Source organism: Ambystoma mexicanum, chromosome 1q (assembly GCF_040938575.1).
Source record: "Ambystoma mexicanum isolate Mex_15411 chromosome 1q, UKY_AmexF1_1, whole genome shotgun sequence".
In the NCBI taxonomy this organism is placed as follows: Eukaryota; Metazoa; Chordata; class Amphibia; order Caudata; family Ambystomatidae; genus Ambystoma; species Ambystoma mexicanum.
In genome coordinates, this window is record NC_090922.1 from 1,100,002,020 (window position 1) to 1,100,020,753 (window position 18,734).

Here is an 18,734-nt window from a genome sequence, read left to right on the forward strand (position 1 = left end):
ACCGGCCAACCACTGAAAATGGCAGTCTCTCCTGCTCGCTGTATTCCTGACACCTAAGGTCCCATGAAGGCTAACCAGAAGCCAATTGGTTGGGTCCATGCCTCTGCCCTTTCCGACACCTTTGACAGTGGTGGGGAAGGCGTTAAAGGCAGCAGGCCATTTCTGCTGAACACTGCCTTCTGCGTCTCCCCTTGTGGTGAGATCTTGCACTTCTTTTCCAGTGTGGGAGGTGAGGGCATATCTCGCACATCAGGATGCTATATGCATGGGTCTTCCAACTGATAACATTGCGGACCAGCTTCGGCATGCCAGGCTCAGGGACTTAGAGCCATGGAACAGAGCCTCTGTGAACTCAGGCCATTTCCGTGTTATACCATATTGCATATATTAAGCTCAATGGGATATCACCTGTAGAAAGCTGGTTGATTGTGGTGAAAATGAAAAGGTTAGAGTTTTTTGTAAGCTCTTTACAGTTGTTAAGAAAATAGCAAAAATATTAAATTACAAATTGTTTGCCAAGGTTTAACATCGACTATAATACGTTTTGTTGAACTAATACACTACTAACCTGTGTTATGCACAGCTATGTTATTATATATGGGACCCCCAATTTCACATGACAATTGTATTTCAAGTTTTATAAGATGCTACAGTGCGGTGCAACTTCTCGAAGGGCCGGATGGAGGAACACATTTTGCATTGGTTCAAAGTGCAGAGAAGCTCATTCCTGGATGGAAAATAACATCGGTACACAAAGTGCAAAATATATTACACTGAGTATCAATACAGAAGTAACGGTACTCCAAAATAAATGAGGGAAGAGTGGGGCGATCAGTCTTAAAAGGCTGAAGCCAACAACTAGGGGTTAGGTTAGCGACTGGAAGACACTTCAATTCTGATTTCTAACGGGAGATTGTTTGAGTATGTGAGCCCAAGGGAAGAAGAGTGCGGCCGCCATGGTACGTTCTGCAGAACTTGGGGTGTCTGAGCAAACTCAAAGCTGCAAATCTGAGATTTCTGGTGGGCCATGTTTCTTTATGATGTTGGGTGATTTTGTTTGGGCCCTTGTTGGAAAATGTCTTGTGGAGAATGTCAAAGGGACTTAAAGGTGATTCACTGTTTGACTGGGAGCCCTTTCACAGATTTCAAAGATGGGTATTCGAGTTCAAAGGAGAAAAGGAGTCTGCCAACCTTTATTTTAATAATTTGCTATTGTATGGTTTCAGCACTCCAATGCAACGCAACTGTAATATAATTTTTATATACAGTTGGAGTTATTTTGTGTCTTATCTGCATGAGTGACATGCCCAGCTAGTGAATAGGTGACACATAAAATTAAAATACAGTAAAGAGATGAATTGCAGAGGGTGTAAGTTCAGAAAACGGCAGTGGGCATGCATGTGTATTGAAGGCAATCCGGAAGGCAATGCTTATTCAGAGTTAACATTCTTACATTAAAATCAGCCTAGGAACAGTACGATCAAGCGGTGAGATTACAGGCATTGCAGCAATTATAGGTCCTGCTATGTTTTCTCATCATCCCTATGCCCTGTAGAGGGGAAGGCAGCTGGGAAGGGCAATGGGAGGCCTTGAACCATGAACTTCCACTGCTTACAAAGGAAATAGTGCAGCATTCCTCTGGCTTCACTAGCATGCTCCTGGATCACATATGATGCACTATACTTACAATGTCACTACCTGGCATATGACGAGTTGGCCCTTAGTTGTCAATTCCTGTCATATGCGTCTAGTACTCTGTATTCCCATCTCCTACTCCCCTGAAGTGTATCATAAATGCCTTCTGTTGTTCTGCGATAATTTTGCTTGCTGCGTAAAGGCTGAAAATCTCCTACTTGCTTTGGAAATTAGATGTTTCTCAAATATATTATTCTTTGTTCACCATTACACAACTGTTTCTCTTGGTACAAGCAAGACAGATGGAGGTGGAGTAAACTATCATGAATCTAAAATAATCAAAATAATTAACAACAGCAAGGACCTCGTTACCTCTGCCGCCTCTGCTGGGTGAGATTGCTTGTTGTCCCTGAACTTCCTTTCAAGCTTACATTGGCTCAAAGGAGGGGTAGACTCTTTGCCAGTCACTCCTCAAGGACCTTTTACTTGTGGACATTCGCAGAATCAGCCTCACTTCCCCGAAATGGAGAAGGTGTGGGCAAACATGGACTACAGCACCCAGAGTAGGAACTGCTGACGTACACAAGAAGCAAAGGCCATGGTGAGGCCTAGGGCAACACTTCTTTCACATATTCAAATTGTCCCCTAGGTGTGCAGTGGTTATGCACAGCAAAGAACAGCAGACACGAATACTGTTAGCTGCCGTTGCTGCAACTATGTGCAGTGGCAGCTACTTCCTCTTATCCTGCTCTTCTCTGAGAGGGTGTAATTCCTTTATGATACCTTTTGTCCCTTGGTGGACCACCCCTCTTTACAGCTAGCACATTGTTTCTCCACTTCTAACGGAACCTGTGCTACAACTATTGATGTCTCCTGCACCTACATCCAGAACAACCCCTCCCATTCTTACCACATAGCCTGAAATCTGCCCCTAACCCTCATGATTGAGGGTGCTTTACCAAACATCTGCTCAATGATGAAATATCACATTTTGCTGAGACCTGGATCATCCCTTTCTCTGCCCCATTCTGGCTGATCTAGTTCATACAGGCTATAAAATCATCCATGCAGACAGACAAATGTGCTTGGAGGAGGAGTGGCAGTGATTTTTAAATATTCCACCCCATTGGTCCATATTCAAGATTCCACTCACAACCCCTTAACCAGATGGCCTGCTCCTGTCTCCTAAAGTTACGACATAATAGTTTTTGTTCATCAATACAGTGGAGCATACTATGGAAAAGATTTAAAAACGACTCTATTATATATCCCTCCTTGTTGTTTAGTACCTTTTCATAATAAATAGACGACCTTTACCTCTGGGGGGATTTTCCATACACCCTAAAGCCTCAGATTTCCATTATCACCCAAGCCCTAATACAGATTGTGAGGGAGCTAAACATTTACCAAAGATTGTACCCTTGACTTAATGTTCTCCTCATGCCTTTGACCACTTGGTATGTGTTCTGTCAAGCTCTACCTCTTTATTGAGTATATGAAATCTAACCCTATGAATCCCATTGGTTAAAAATCTCAATGCAACCTCTCAATGGATATTTGTCAACACATTCTTGAAATGCCTGAAGACCAACCTAATTTAACAAAAAAACTCCCCCCAGTCTAGTCTAACCTTCTTTCAAAATCGTTCATCACTTTCCTAGACAATGTTAGAGCTCCAGTAGAGGAAATAAACCCCCTGGTATACCCAAGATCTAAAAATCTTAAAACAAGAAAACCTAAGATTATAAACTAAATCGAGTAAAACACTTGAGCTGAAATAATATCATAGATAACATCCATCTCAAGAAATACAAAAAGACCATTCAGAATGAGAAAAGCTCTATTTGGGCGAAAACTATAGAGGAAGCTAGTAATCAAGTCAAACAATATAGTCTCTTTACTCCCTATACCCAAGTATTATGCTCACCTGATATCCCCGGGGTCGTCTGCAAGGCTCTGAGATATGGAACCCTGGATGCGTAGTTGCCAAGTGCTGAATAATGAATCTTTGTTATTTGTAGGGTGAGCTATCCGTCCTGCGTTTCTTGTGCAGGGGCGCTTGACGTTTGTTGGCGAGCTGCCTGAGTTGCTTCACTGGTGCAGTACGCCTTCCTTGGGCCCAGGCCTGCTGTGACCCTGAATCTGCTGGTAGGCAGGTAGGTTTGTTAATTGGAAGTCTTAGTTCTGTTTATGGTGGGAGTTTGTTAATGTCTTTATCTCCTTCTTTTCAGGTGCAAAGGTCTTGTTGCTGGCGTGCAGGATGGAGAAGCATGTTTCTAGGTAAGAGAAAGCATGAAGCGCAGCGCCTTTATTGTCTTTTAAAGCTAACCTGTATTTTCTTCTTCTTCTCTTCACAGGCCGCTGTGGTGCTGCGAGTGGATGAGAGCGTGATGAAAAACAGGCCCCCGGAATCCGTTAAGGTAAGTACTGCGCTGTGCGGTTGTTTAATATTGAAAGCGAACCTGAATATGTCTCTTTTCCTTTGCAGATGTTGTGGTGCTGCGGATGGAAGCATGGCATAGCGCGATGGAATTCGGGTAAGACTGATGGAATTCGATGTTTTGGAAGTGCATGTTCTAATATTGTTTTTCCCTTTCTCGTTATTGCAGGTCGCAATGTTCGAACAGCAGCTGTGGTAGCGGTTCGCCGGAAGTCCTTAAGCTAGTACTCACAGGTGAGTGATGTTTCTTCTTCTCTCGGTTTCCTCAGATTGCAGCCCAGTTGAGATGCTGAGTGTTGGATGGTGTTTTCTCAGGTAAAACAGAATAATCTTGTTCTTGTTCTTGCAGGATTACTGGAAGATGCTGAAGACCAGGAGCTGGACACTGTGAGCGTCACGCTGCTGGTTGCAGAATAACAGGAAGCATGTTCTGCAGTCAGGGAGTGGTTTATATAGCCCAGGTAAAGTAGTACCAGGGAAAGTAGTTCCAGGCCTGCCACACCCAAAACACTAGACCGCATGGCTTGGTTCTTAGAACTAGACTGTGTGGGTGCTTCCATGTTGGATTTAAAGGCCCATGTACATAAATGGGACCTAGTTTGAACATCCCTTCCTTCCTACATATGAGCCTGGTGCCAAAGGCGCCAGGACTGGCTCCAGGAGCCCTTTTGCAGTGGTTGTAAGGCCCTCAGGGTTCTGGTGGGAGCCTGCTTGTGGCACAACTTGTGCCCCCTCACAGTGGTCATGACACCAAGCAGAACTTGATCACTATCATCCCCTCCGTGAAAACCCCCAAAACTGTTTTCCAAAATGTTTAAATTATTACAGGGTGCTAGGTCAAAGATCAGCCCTTTCACCCTTTAGCCCACTGACCCAGACCAGATCCCACCGGCCCTGGAAATGGATGCAATCATTCCTCTCCTGAAAAAGGGACATCTTATTACATCAATAATTGCAAACTTCAGGCCAATTACCAATCTTCAAGTTCTGGAGATTGTCGTGGAAAAACTGGTTCACCAGCAGTTCTAGATCTTCCTAGAAGATCACAATTTTCTCTCACCTTTGCAATCAAGCTTTTGACCCAAGCGCAGAATAGAGACTACCCCATTGTGTTTTTAGAACAATGCCCACAGGATGATCAGTGAAGGAGAGGAGGGTACTCTTGATTAATGGTAAACCTCTCTGTGGCATTCCACACTGTGGACTACAACATTTTAATCCAACGTTTCTTCAGTGTCGCCATGATTTTCCACCTACATTGAAGTGGCTTCAATAATTTCTTCAGGAACGGCGTCAGTTTGGTCATCGGGGGCTATTTCAGTCCCCATTCAAGGGTGTTAAATGTTGGGGTCCGAGAGTTTGCCTCTGTTTTGCTTGAATTTTGTGAAGCTAAAACAGACTGTATCCTGCTTGGCACCCATAACAGGACTACACTACAAACCATTGTGCTCCTCCTCTTATTTTAAAAGTCATTTGAAAGTCATTCAACTTTAAAAAGTTAATATTTCTTAAATGTAAAATGACCAATTGAGAAAACATGCTATGTAGCCACTAGACATTTTATTATTATTTTTATTATTATTATTATTAAGGTATTTATTTAGCGCAGACCTAGCTTCGGGAAGCAACAGAGCGCTAGACTTTGACTCGGGCAGTCATTAATGTAGGCCTAGACTAGGCTAATGCCCTGTACGCAGGCCTCCATAAATGCCTATTAGCAAAATCCTAAGGTATGCACAATGCCAGAGTTGATGAGAGTTGTAAAACAGAACATCTTCCAAAGTCAGAGGTTCCCTCCACTGGCTTCTTGCAGAAAATCGTTTCAAGTTTGAGGTTGCTTGCCATATGTTTAGATGCCTCAGTAATTGAGCCCCCCAACTATCTGCATAACAGGATTTGCTGTTATTGACGGTCATGGACCGAGGATCACAGACAAGTTGATGCCAGATTATTGGTTCATTTAACCTTGACATATGGTCTCCCTCTGTGAGGGCCTTGGTATTAGATATGTAAAGTCTACTGTTATCTTTGTTGAAAAAACAATACAGCATTTTAAACTCACTTTCTCTATTGGATGCAAGGGATTGCGGGTTGACTGAGCCCACAGTGTGGGGTTCGGGAACAGGGACATAATTAAGCTTTTGTTTGGACCTTTATTCTCATTCCTTCCCTCGCTCCACTGAACAAATCTGTCTTCCCATTGGTAAACTGTCACTCACAGACCTTAAGGATTTTAATGCCCTGCAGTTCTTTCTTGGCTTGGTTTGGGCTTGTCAGGAAGTGCTGATGTTTCCATCTGAACTTTGGGAATGCCTACCACACTGCTTCTGGTGCCATGTGTGTCTCCATGGAGGTGAGGTCTTAGAATTAGCGAGGCTTTTTCATCCACCCTGTTTGTGGCATAAACCCCGCCCAGTGGATCATCCTTTGCAGGCCGTCTTTCATGCCAACCTGCCAATTCCTTTACAATGTGACTTTTTAAAGTGACTATATGCGCATAAGCATGCTTACTTTCCCATTCTGACATCACTGCCCCCTTTGCAGTATTTAAATAAAGCGTCAAAATAATAGCTCCAACATGACAAATACGACTTTACCTTGCATTGAAACATCTCGCCTTCCATAGCCATGCTGATGCAGGTAAGCATGCGCACACGGAATGTGACTTACTGCCATGCTTAACCGAATCTAATGGAAAATGTGCGAATGTTTTGATTCCTGTCCTACAAGTCTGCACACAAGTTTGTTTTAAAATGCAAACTTGGCTTCATACACTTTTATCAAAAAAAGCTTGAAAATACAGACGCAAACATTTAAAAATAGTCTTGGAAGCAAGAGTGTTTTTCTTTTTCACTTCATGCAATTAAATCCAGAGTCCCTTTCATTTCAAAGCTAAAATGCAATTGTTTTTCATTATAAAGCATGTAGCCATAGGCGTGTATAGTAAAAGTTACATTTCATAGTGATTATTTGAGTAGTATTGATCCTTTAGCATGTAATAAAACGAGGTGTGCTCTGTTACAAGTGTTCATAGCGGTAAAATGTATTTCCTCGGTTCAGCTTTTGCCCAAACAAGTGAAGAACAAAGTAGAATAAAGTAGAGCTTAAACTTCAGTAAATTGAAATCAAATATGACACATTTTACCAGGAGCAGTGTGTATCAACCGCTGCAACTGCTAAAATGCATGATTTGCTATTTTGTCAGAACAGATGACGTGGGCAGTGCCTTGTGCACATTTTCATATTTTTTATATTATTACTGTTTTAAAAGTCTCTGTTTTGAAAAACAAAATGGTGGCTAATCATTAAATGTCTGACAGCCGAAATGAACTCTTGTCGCAATGGCCATCTAGATGAAGGATGCCTGCTTGTAACAGTGGCCTATGTACACACACAATGGTGGACAGCTTATGTTGACCCCAACACCCAGTTACTGCTCACAAGGGAGAACTGCACAGGAAAACTGTTGTCTATTTCTGTTTTACCTCTCGATGACAGACCATAATAGAGAATTTGGATTGGACAGATTTAAAATGTGATTGTGAGAAACTGTATACATTAACCAATCTCTAGTTCTTATGTCAGATTAAGGGGTACTGTGGTCTGGTGATAGTCAGTGAGCCTTGGAGTGATCTATGAGAAGAGTCAAGCAGTGCCTTATAAGAGGTAATTCGGCCAGCAAGAAGGCAGCGCTATGTTACTTCGCTGCAAGGTAAGGGGTGGCTGGCTATTTCGTGTATTCAGCCTCTGGAGCTGACTTGATTGTGTGCTACAGTAAATGTCTGTCTTTACTTGAGTATTCCTATATACTTGGCTGAACTTCAATTCGACGCCAGCTGGCTTGAATCCTGAATACTCGATATTTGCTGTTCGCTACTGATTGCAGGCTTTTCTTGGATGTTGGCTTTTACACTTGGCCTTTTCATGTGGCGATCTGAAAGGAATATTCTGTGATGGGCTGGTAAAGCTTCTTTCGAGTACTCTCGCTGTCTCATAAGTGCAGTTGGCATAACAGTTCTAGTTTTTCATGGACGTTCCTACTGAACATCATTTACTACAGATTACTGACTTCCATAGGAATGCTCACGGTTTATAAAAGATGTGTTTAGAGCACTGTATTTTGGCTAGCTGCATCTTGAGACAGTCCTATTTCTTTATGGATTCCCCTGTTGGAGGTTGTTTGGTGATTAGCTGCAGGTTAATGGCAGTGGAGGCTGCAAGATCAACGCAGCATCCGTTTTCCGACTCGTTAATTTATGCAATTTAAAAGGGGTTTGTTGGAGAAGCAATCTGACTCTATTCCAATGTTAAAATAACACACCTTTGAACATGGAATTCCAATATTATTTTTATTTTGAACAAGTAAGGATTGTCCAATGTGAAGGCTTGCAAATAGATCATCGATTTAATAATGAAAGCATGAGTTTTGTAAAGGTTTTACTAACCAAACATAGATTACATTTTTTTTTAAAAAAAGTGAAGGCTTGAAGGGTTTCTTTTTACTATCAGAAATTGAGTGTGCATGTTTCAATAAACCTATATTTAAGCATGCATCTTCAAATAGTTGACTGATTTAAGAGATGTTATGCTTTCCAATACTTTAATAATAGCAAGAGGGAAGATATTTAGTATAATACTGTGTAAATAACAGTGCTTCAATTTGAAGGTCATGCTTGAATCATTTTTATAACATGCATATTTTTTTTAATTCACAATTAATTGTGCAGACATGCTTCTCGAACTACTGCGCAAATGATTGTTCTCGTATGAACAAGTGTGTGCTCTATATAAATACACAAGCCAGGTTATTTAATGATTTTAAGAATTCTATTCATGTGTGTAAATAAAGGTTCATTTTTAAGATTTTAACAGGAAAATGTTATGCTACTGTCTCAAATGTTTGAGTGTTCTAGGTGATTACAGCGTTTATGCTTCTAATGCAAACTTAACTTAGCCCTTTACTGAGGGTGTAGCTACCTTGAACAGTAGGCTATTGTTAAATTGCAGGTATGGTTCAAACTATCCCTTGAGCCTGGCTGACACATAACCCTTTTCTCCCCTGGTTCTTCTCCATTGTATGATTCAGCTTAGGGTCGTACTTGTGGTGAATAGCTCTTTCCCCTCTCGTCCTCTATATTCCAGTTCCTTCCCTTCTACCCTCTTCTGTTATCCTTATTCCTCCCACATTCTTGTTCTCCATTGCTGTATCTCCTTTTGCCATCTTCCTCTGTTCATTCAATCCTTCCTTCTCTGGGGCCTCCTCACCATTCCCCGACAGAACTCTTTCCTACACCTCAACTCTCCTCCTTTCTCCTCCTGTCTCTTCTCTCGGTCACTTCCGACCATCCCTTTGCTGGTCCTCCTTGGGCTCTCCCCTCGACAACAGTCTGTCTTGGGTTGCTACAGCTATGTATAAAATAGTGTTGCACTTTAGGATAAATACATTTTTCTGGAGCACAAAGTATGCATTTTTTAATTTATCCTTAAGCGGCCGGGGGTGGTTGACGACAGCATGGTGGGACATGCACACAAGGGCAGGGGAAATGGGGGACCTCTGTGTACCCACAGTGCGACACATATGAAGGACAGTAGTGGGTCAGGTAACGCTGTGGTCACCAGAGTCCCGCCCACCATCCTCCAACATGCGTCTTCTTCACAGTGCCTAAAAAAACCCACAGAATCATATCCTTTATATTTCTGACACTATATTAGGCTCAAAGGGCTGAAGGCATTTCCCATCTCAAACTGCAAACATGTGAAACGCCCACCCCAGGATTTTGTGCACCACCCCTACCTTCCAAGCCTTTCGAACCTGCATACAAATTCCATCCTTTTAGGTCTCCAGTGTGGTCTGCGTAATGGAGCTTGGTTATCAGCGCAAGATACCCCAGCGTGTGTATTTGCTGTAGGTATGTATTCATTCACTATTTCATTCATTTATTCAAGAAACATAACAATAAACGTGGAATCAAGCTGTAAAATCACAGGTAATAGTAATGAGTAAAGGCCACGCTGAAAAGTACCTTGTTGTTTAATTTCCACTTCAATAAAACAGTATTAGGATGGTGCTCAAATCCCTCTGTAGTATGACATGTTCTGAAACGCACACTGAAGTTTCTAGTAGCATTGCTATCATGTGCATTGCAGAAGGGAGATGATGAAGAGGCAGGGCGTGTTTTCCTCCACCCAGACCTTTTGGTGGCATCCCAGTGCATCAGGTTCACCCTTCATGGCTACTCTTCATTTGAGTTCACCATACCTCCTGGTATGTTTGTACGATGCTCCCAACCCTCCAAACCCTCTGCTGTGCTGTTATCGTAGACTCAGAGGGACCAATACACCACAGCATAGTAACTGGATACACTGTGGACAAATAAAGTCCAAAACTGACTAGGGTCAAAAGACAGTGAGAGCATCACTAAAACAGAATGTGCTTGCATAGATACTCTAGAGCAGTTCCCAAGAAAGGAACACCAAACATGTTTACCATGCTCGTAGTAGATCGACCACACTGCCCTGCCCCAATGGAGAAAGGCCCTTCCCATCCTAGTCACCAAATGTTGTAAAATCAATACAGGATGCAATGTATACTCAAAGAAAAACTATTACTTGAAGCTTCCCTAGACACATCTATGTTCCAAATCCCAAGTCTTTAAATGACCTGTAATCTTACGTGTTTATGTATTTATTAATTTATTTGCACTTATAAAGCGTACAAACAAACCGAAGGCATTGTGGCACTGTTACATGGAATTGGTTTAGTTACAGTTGCAGGCCATTGTGCATACATAGGTACATTATATGTTACATGGATGCGATATGGCTACACGTAGGGTTACAGGTGTGCAGCATATTGTGGCGTATCACAGTACGTTTAGCTGTTATTACATGAGAGAACAAGAAGACCTAGCACAGGGACACTGATGGTTGGGTAGGGTGTTTACGCAAATAGTCTAGTTTTGATCGCCGTACGGAACGCAAGGTGGGAGGGTTCAGATCTGAGGGCGAACGGGTGGGAGTTCCATTACCTAGCAGCGATGAAGGGGAAGTTTACGTCACCCCTCTGGCGCGCCTGACTTTGGGTACAATCAACAAGATAGCGTAAGGTATCCTTGTGGGTCTGGAGGAGGGGGGTATGTTTACTCTTTGCGATAGGTAGGATGGGGTTGTGTGATACCCTTATGGGTAAGGGCAAGTGTTTTAAAGATTCCACGTTTTCGGACGGGCAGCCAGTGGGCATGTCGTCTGGCTTCTGAGATGTGTTCTCTTTTAGGGATGCTGGTGGTGGCGCGCAGAGCCTTATTTTGGATAGTTTGCAGTTTGTAGAGGTTTTTAGAAGAGGTGTCTGTAAAGAGGACATTGCAATAGTCCAATCTAGAGCCGATTAGGGCTCTGGCAATGGTTAGACAATTGGCAGTGGAGAGGAAGGGCCTAGCTGTATTTAGGAGTTTAGTATAGTATGCTGCAGAGGAGGCAATGGCACTGACTTGTCTAGACATGGATAGGTTCCAGTCTAGATAGACCCCAAGAGATTTTACTGCCTGGCATACTGGGATCGCAGTGTTGTCAATGTTGAAGGATGAGTAACGGTTATCAAGTTTTCTTAGGGTGTCAGTCGGTCCTAGCAGTAATAGTTCTATCTTTTCACAGTTTAGACAGAGCCAGTTGTCAGCCTTCCAGGTGTGGATGGTGGCGGACGTGGCATTGGGGGGTTTGCCTTGGCCTCATAGTCGCCGGACAGAGGGAGGAGAACTTGAGTATCGTCGGCGTAGTTGTTATACATGATGCCGAGCGAGTCGAGTATGTTGAAGAGAGGACTGGTGAAAATGTTGTTGAGTGTAGGGGATATGCAGGAGCCTTGAGGTACTCCTCATTGGATGATGGCTAGTTTAGCAGACACTTGGTCACAGAATACTCGCATGGCTCTAACTTGGAGAAAAGAGGAGATCCAAGCTATGGCATTGGCAGAAAAGTGTGCAGAGGAGGAGAGATGTTGACAAAGTAGCTTGTGGTCTACCAAGTGAAATGCATCCGAGAGGTCTAGGAGGAGGAGTAGGGTGGGTTTGCCTGTGTGTCTGATGTCATCCATCTGGTTCTTAAGGTCGAGCGGGGCTGTTTCCGTTCTGTGACCAGGACGGAAGCCTGATTTTCGGGAGCCAAGGATGGTGGTGGCGTCTAGGAAGTGTTGAACTTGTAAGTAGGCTGCTTTGTCGAGGATTTTTAGTAGGTACGGGGCAGTGGTTATGGCTCTGTAGTTGTTGGGGTCGAGTGAAGGTTTTCTTTAGGAAGGGGCATTCCCACACTTCCTTAAGGCTGTATGAGACCAATCCTGAGGCAAAGGAGACATTAATGAACGTGGGGAGGAAGGGTGCAGGCGTGTCAGGACATTATTTGATGAGGGTGGCAGGGCAACTGTCCCCTTTACACATCGAGGGTTTGATGTAGATCATGAGGGTTTTAACTTCCAGTTCATTTTCGTCCCTTAATGAGAAGAGTGGTTTTTCCAGGGCCACTTGGGTAGATGGGGGTGGTGTGTGAGAGTCTATGAGGGAGTTAGTTGAGTGTTGCTTGTTTAGTATTCTGTTGTGGAGGGTGTCTAGCTTGTTGGGCATGGCTGATTGTCTGAGCACCAAGTTTCTTCTCTGGATAAGGCTTAGGGGTGGAGGGCAGGGCTTTCCAGTTCCCTGAAGATGGCGAACATTTCTTTGGACTTTGGCATTGGCAATCCTTGTGTTGTAAGAGTTTGCTTTGGCCTGGATGATGGCTTTTTTGTACTCTTTTGAGACTTTATTAAACTCCAATTTGGCTGAGTCCAAATGATTAGATCGCCAGGTAGAAAGGACTGCGCGTCTCCTAGAACAAAGTTCTAGGAGCTCTGGAGAGAACCAAGTGTTAGCATGTTTAGTAGGTTTAGCTTTACGGGCGGCTAGTGGGGCAATGGCCTCCCCTGCTTCTGTTAAAATGGGTTTAAAGGGATTGGCCAATGAGTGCGGGTCATTGGAGAACGGGGGCCTCATGGCTGGGACTCGTAGGTGTGGTGTGAACTCCTGGTGAAAGGAGGGGGGAGGGAAGCATGGTGTGTGGTTTCTGGTTGTTGGGGGGGGGGGCAGAGGGTGAACTGGATAAGGTGGTGGTCAGTCCAAGGGAGGGTGGTGTTGGTGCTGTTGACAGGTGGGCAGTTGTGGTGTGCCAGCCAGTCTTTGACGTGAATAGGCTCCAAGATGGAGTGTTTGAAGCCTAGAGTTTCTAGGGCCTTAGCGAGGAGCGTCTTTGTGGTCGTGGAGCACTAAATTAAGGTCTCCTGCCAGGATGACCTTAGAGGAGGTCTTCAGAGTGTCAGAAAGGAGGTGTGTGAGGATCGCATGGAAGTGGCCGAGGGAGGCCGGGGGGGTGGTACACAATGTGTAGTGTGATGGTGCGGTTATAGGAGGTGTTGAGTTTGAGGACTAAGTGGTCGCAGTTACTAGTGACTGGAATTTCGATCTTTCTGATGGAGATAGACTCCTTGACTATGAGGGCTACCCTGCCTCCTTTAGCGTCGGTCTTGTTGGAACATAGTGTAGCCGGTAGGGAGTGCAAGCGATATGGCGGGGCCAGACACTTCATGGAGACATGTTTCTGTGACGGCAAGGAGGTCGAGGTTAAGGGTTGTTATGAGGTTGTGTAGATCTGGGGCGTGAGCTGGGAGGAAGCGTGCGCTGATATCGGCACAGCTAAAGGTGGTGCATGCAGTAGTGGAAGTGGCAACAGATGGTGGCATGGAAACAAGTGGGCATACAGTAATACCAATGGTCACAGATGGTGGCATGGCAACAAGTGGGCATACAGTAATAGCATTGGCAACAGAGGGTGGCAAGGCAGCAAGTGGGCATATAGTAATAGCGTTGGTAACAGGCGGTGGCGTGGTAACAAGTGGGCATACAGTAATAGCACTGGGAACAGATAGTGGCATGACAACAAGTGGGCATATGGTATTAGCGTTGGCAACAGATAGTGGCGTGGCAACAAGTGGGCATACAGTAGTAGCATTGGCAACAGATAGTGGCATGGCAACAAGTGGGCATACAGTAATAGCATTGGCCACAGATGATGGTGTGGCAGCAAGTGGGCATATGGTGCTGGCAGCATCATATAGGTTTGCACGTGGCGGCAGCAGTTGAAGGCACAGAGGCAAGTGGGCCTACAACCGTAGAAATGTTGTCATGTGTGGGCAGAGAGGTGGGAAAGATTGTGTGCATAGCAAGAGTTAGTGAGGCGGGAAGTATAGTGGTTTGAGAGTCATGTTTTGAGAGATGTGAGGCTGTAAGAAGGGTGGGCGCCTGGGTAGGTGCGGGCGAGTGGAACTCTGGTAGATTGGATCCTTTTGCGGTCGGTAGATTAGGATGAGGAGGAGAATATCTACCTGGTGTTGATGCGGAACGTGTGGGTAGTAGCGGTATGATGGGTATGGGTAGTCGTGATGGTTGCTGTGCTCATAATGGCTGTGTGGAAGCAGGAAGGCGTGTGGGTCTGCGTGCCTCAACACGGTCCTGGAGTATGGAGCCTAGACTGTGGTTACGGCTGGTCACACCTCTAGGCCGTGTGGTATGGGCTTGCGGGAGGGTGCATTGAGGGGGGGCATCCTTGAGCAAGTTGCGGGAGATGCAGAGAGGGACACCGAGGTCCTGAGTCGATTCTATGGCGCAGGCTCATTCATGAGGGCAAGTTGCTTACCTGCGACTGGCATGCGCATGGCGGGTGTAGGTGTTCGCTGCGAGCAGCGGAGAGCTGCAGAGAGCCTAGTAGGCTTTTGCAACGGGCCTTCGCAGCACGGCTTCGCCTTCCGGCTGTGCGTCAGCCCATTTATAAGGCCTGATGATGCAGGAAGCTGAGGGGGCCAATCCGGGCTCACAGCAGTGAATTCATTATTGAATTTGGTTGCCATAGGAATGGAACTGTAATAAGCGGCGGCAGCCATCTTCACGGGCCGATTTTCTTTTGCAAGGCAAATCACTGGATCAGGCTTGCAGGGCTTGCGGGGCTTGGGCAGGCTGGTGGAGCACTCTGGTGTCCCTCGTGGCAGCAGATCCTGAGGGGCTTGCAGCAGATCTGCAGAGAGCCTAGTAGGCCTTTGCAACGGGCCTTCGCAGCACGGCTTAAAGGTTAAACAGTCCTATTGATGCAACCTTTCATTCTTCTATTCCAAGCCCACCCTAACCAAGAAGTACTTTCCATAGAAGTACCCGGGCATTTGATGTGAGTCCTAGGCATTGTATGGCAATATTTGGCATCTGATGCAATACTGAGCCTTTGATGGCATTTGTCATGCCTTGTCAGTAACTGGATAAAGGACTACTTGTCCTTTTTATGGAAATAGTTGCCTTTTGGTGTGAATAACTGGCATATGATGCATGGATCTGCCATTTTATGGGAGAACCTCCCACGAATATCTTGGCATGTGGTTAAACTATCTGGCCTAGTAAGAGACTACCTGCTATTTGATGATGGTACCTGCCACGTGTTCCAAGTGCCTGGTCTTTGATGGAGAATATTCATTTGAGAGATATAGCAGCTGATGGTGTTTTGATGGAGAGTACACCATTGTTGTCCATTTCTTTTCTTCAAATCTCCTTCCTCCCCTTCTGGCTCCCCCTCCTCATCTGTTCCCTACCCTGTTTTATTTTGAAGGGTAACACTTATTGTCCCATTGTTGGCCATCTTTACAGCGAAGAAGATAGTCCCAAACTAATGTCTGCTTAGTGGTTGCCTCTGAGACCAAGAATACAAGGTTATATTGTACATAACGGTAGCAAAAACGCTAGTATTTTTCTTATTTGCATGTCACTGAGTAGAAAAAGACTTGTTGCTCATGTTTTTCATGAGCTAATTGTACATCTTCTAACGTGAAAACCCATTTCTGGTGTATAACCCCTGGTTGGTTTCTTGTGTTGTATCATTTCATCCGTCATTTTTGAAAAACAGTTTAATACTTTTAAAATAATTTGATAGTAATACCTGACACATAACCTGGCTTTTGATGAGCTAGCATGGTGTCAATGCATGGCTCTATTGGTACTTCATATTTGATGGCAACAACTAACATGTGATTTGAGTTCTTGTCATTTGAGGGCAATGCATTGTACTGACCTTTTACGTTGCAAGTAACTGGATATTTCTTAGGAATACGTGGCATATGATGTATCTAAAACAATGACAATGCCTGAAAAATGATTGTGATAGCTCTGTGCCCAATGTTAAAAACGGCCATATGTTATGGTTGCTGGCCAAATGAAGCCAATACCTAGCAAATCGTGGGCGTACCTGCCCGGTGATGGCTGTATCTAGCACATGATATAGTTTGACAGACTGCAATTTTATTTAGAAACATGTGACAAAGTAGGTTAATTATTTCAGTACATTCACAGAGTATCCCCAACTGGCCCCAAGCCAAAAATGCTGCCCACTTTTGTACATTGTAGGTGGACTTACTAACAAAGAACATTTCATTACCTCATTCATATAAACGTGTACATCCGAACTGCTTAGCAGAGTAAGAACTGTCTATTCCTTACACTTCTGTGCTTGGCACAGTCACGTGCCTTGTTTCTTGCCTAAGCTTCCTCGTTTCCAGTCCGTACATCTGATCTCCATCATGTCACGTGCTATATATCTCCATACTTCTTCACTTAATGGCATATGGCCCAGGGCCTGGTATTCTCTGCTTCCAAGTGCCACATTTTTCTTGCTAAATTGTATGTGCCAAGGAACATGGCCTCGCATTGAAATGTATCTGCTTATGCCCATGTCTTATACACTCACCTACATCTGTTCATAACATAGTTTGCAGCTCGTAAGGTTGATACAATTGACTGCCATCACATTGGGTACCTCGGTATTTAATAGGAATATTTAGCATGTGATATCAACACCTGGCATGTATGTTAGTACATATACAAATACTGGCATTACAGGGGACTACCTAGGCATCGGATGCCCAGCGTATGATGTGAATATTTAGTGTATGATGTCAATTGATATTGATATTTTATTTATGTAACGCTCGTACACATACAATGTTGAGTACCGGCTATATTATGGCATGCCGAACAACATAGAATGCAATTGTACTCTACAAAATACAAAACTATTGATTTGTCCCCTGTGCCCTTTTGCTCCATAGCTTCAAGCTAGAAGTGGCAGCATTGCCTTCTGTAGGTAGGACCTACTTGCAACTGGGACTTGAATTACTTGAGTGCCATTGCTCTCAGTGCAATCATGCGAAGGCTCGTGTAGCTCACACAAAGTGATATACGTTATGGAGCCATACATGAAATGCTGTCACTGCATGCTAAACAGCGAATGAATGAGATTTGCACACCGCTGCAAACTGAATTACCTCTGCAACCCGTTGTACGCTGACCTTATTCTTTTTTGCTTATTTCCCAGATATGTTGAAGACCCATCTGAAATAAAAACCATCTTTATCGCCACTGGATCAGGAAAATGTTTTAAAGGAGAAATGGACAATAGAGAAGCTATTTGATTTTGAAGTTGCAAAATTGACTTTATTTAAGCCTGCAATCAACTGAGTTGTTTTTGTTTAGAAATCATTCTATTTTCATTAAGTGGAACAAATACATCACCTGGAGGTATTCTGTTCGTGCATCTGCCCCGTTTTTCTGCAAATGTTATGATACACATGTTGCTTTTGTTAGCTGATCCACTATTTTTATGAAGATAATCATCTACATAAATGTATCCTTCCCAGACAATAAAACAATGATCTTTTGCTTTCTGTAGCAGGATTTCTTCTCTTGGCCGTTAATACCTGTAGTGTGTTCTGAATGCTCATCCATAAACTAATAACACTGTGCACAATTTACACACCACAATACTGCACTAGGTGAAATAAAACAATGTAAATAATAATGATTTAATAAAGAGACTGTAGCTGGGACAGTAGTTAATTACAATTGGTTTTCTATAGATTGTAAAAAGGAACAAAACATAGCTACTAGGACCTCAGTCTCTTGATGTCTTTTTTTAAAACCTATTTTTATTGATCAACATTGAAAAGCGATACATCATATAAACCAATGTCCATTTCATAAACAGTAAACCTCATAAGCAGAGATTTCCTTCTACTACAATTAATGTTGCAATTTGACATGCCGAGCCAGCTGCTTTTCATGCTTTTCAGAGAAGCTTATTTGGACAGCAGAGGGCTGGCTCACAGGCGGAAGCTGTGCTTCTTCCTTCAGTCTCTCTGCATCTTCTCCAAAACCGCTGAGCACAAGTGGTTAAAAACAATGTGTTCAGTTGCACAAAAGAACACAAGAGCGTGCGTTTAGCTCCCCATGCTCCTCCCCTCCTTAGGTAAACCAACCTATCACAAAGTCTTTGGAAAACCAACCCATCACAAAGTCTTTGAACTTAGCTGGTACTTTGTGTAAGCAGGTAGTTTGTCTGGGTTTTATGTTGGTTGTTAATCCAGACCTCAATACAGGTTCCACTTGATTTATCTGGCTTGAGATATCCATGGGCTTCAGCACACATTTTGGTTGTTGGTCGCCACAGAATTTGCAGTGCCAGAAGCTTCATCCACCGGGTTTTCATTGCACTTTGTTCAACCTCTGAAATTGGGATTTGCCCTTTGTGATTGGTCAGGAGAATGTAACAT

At 43.8% G+C, this 18,734-nt stretch overlaps 1 protein-coding gene across 2 annotated transcripts in view; it reads left to right on the plus strand.

Moving 5' to 3' along the window:
* RPAP2 (RNA polymerase II associated protein 2) overlaps window positions 1-17,853 on the plus strand; it is a 1,184,138-nt gene extending 1,166,285 nt beyond the window's left edge. For both annotated transcript variants that reach the window (XM_069641788.1, XM_069641790.1), the window contains one exon: window positions 17,501-17,853. In XM_069641788.1, coding sequence (XP_069497889.1) covers window position 17,501 — 1 coding nt within the window. In that variant the 3' untranslated portion in view covers window positions 17,502-17,853. The remainder of the gene's footprint in view (window positions 1-17,500) is intronic.
* The last annotated feature ends 881 nt before the right edge of the window (window positions 17,854-18,734 follow it).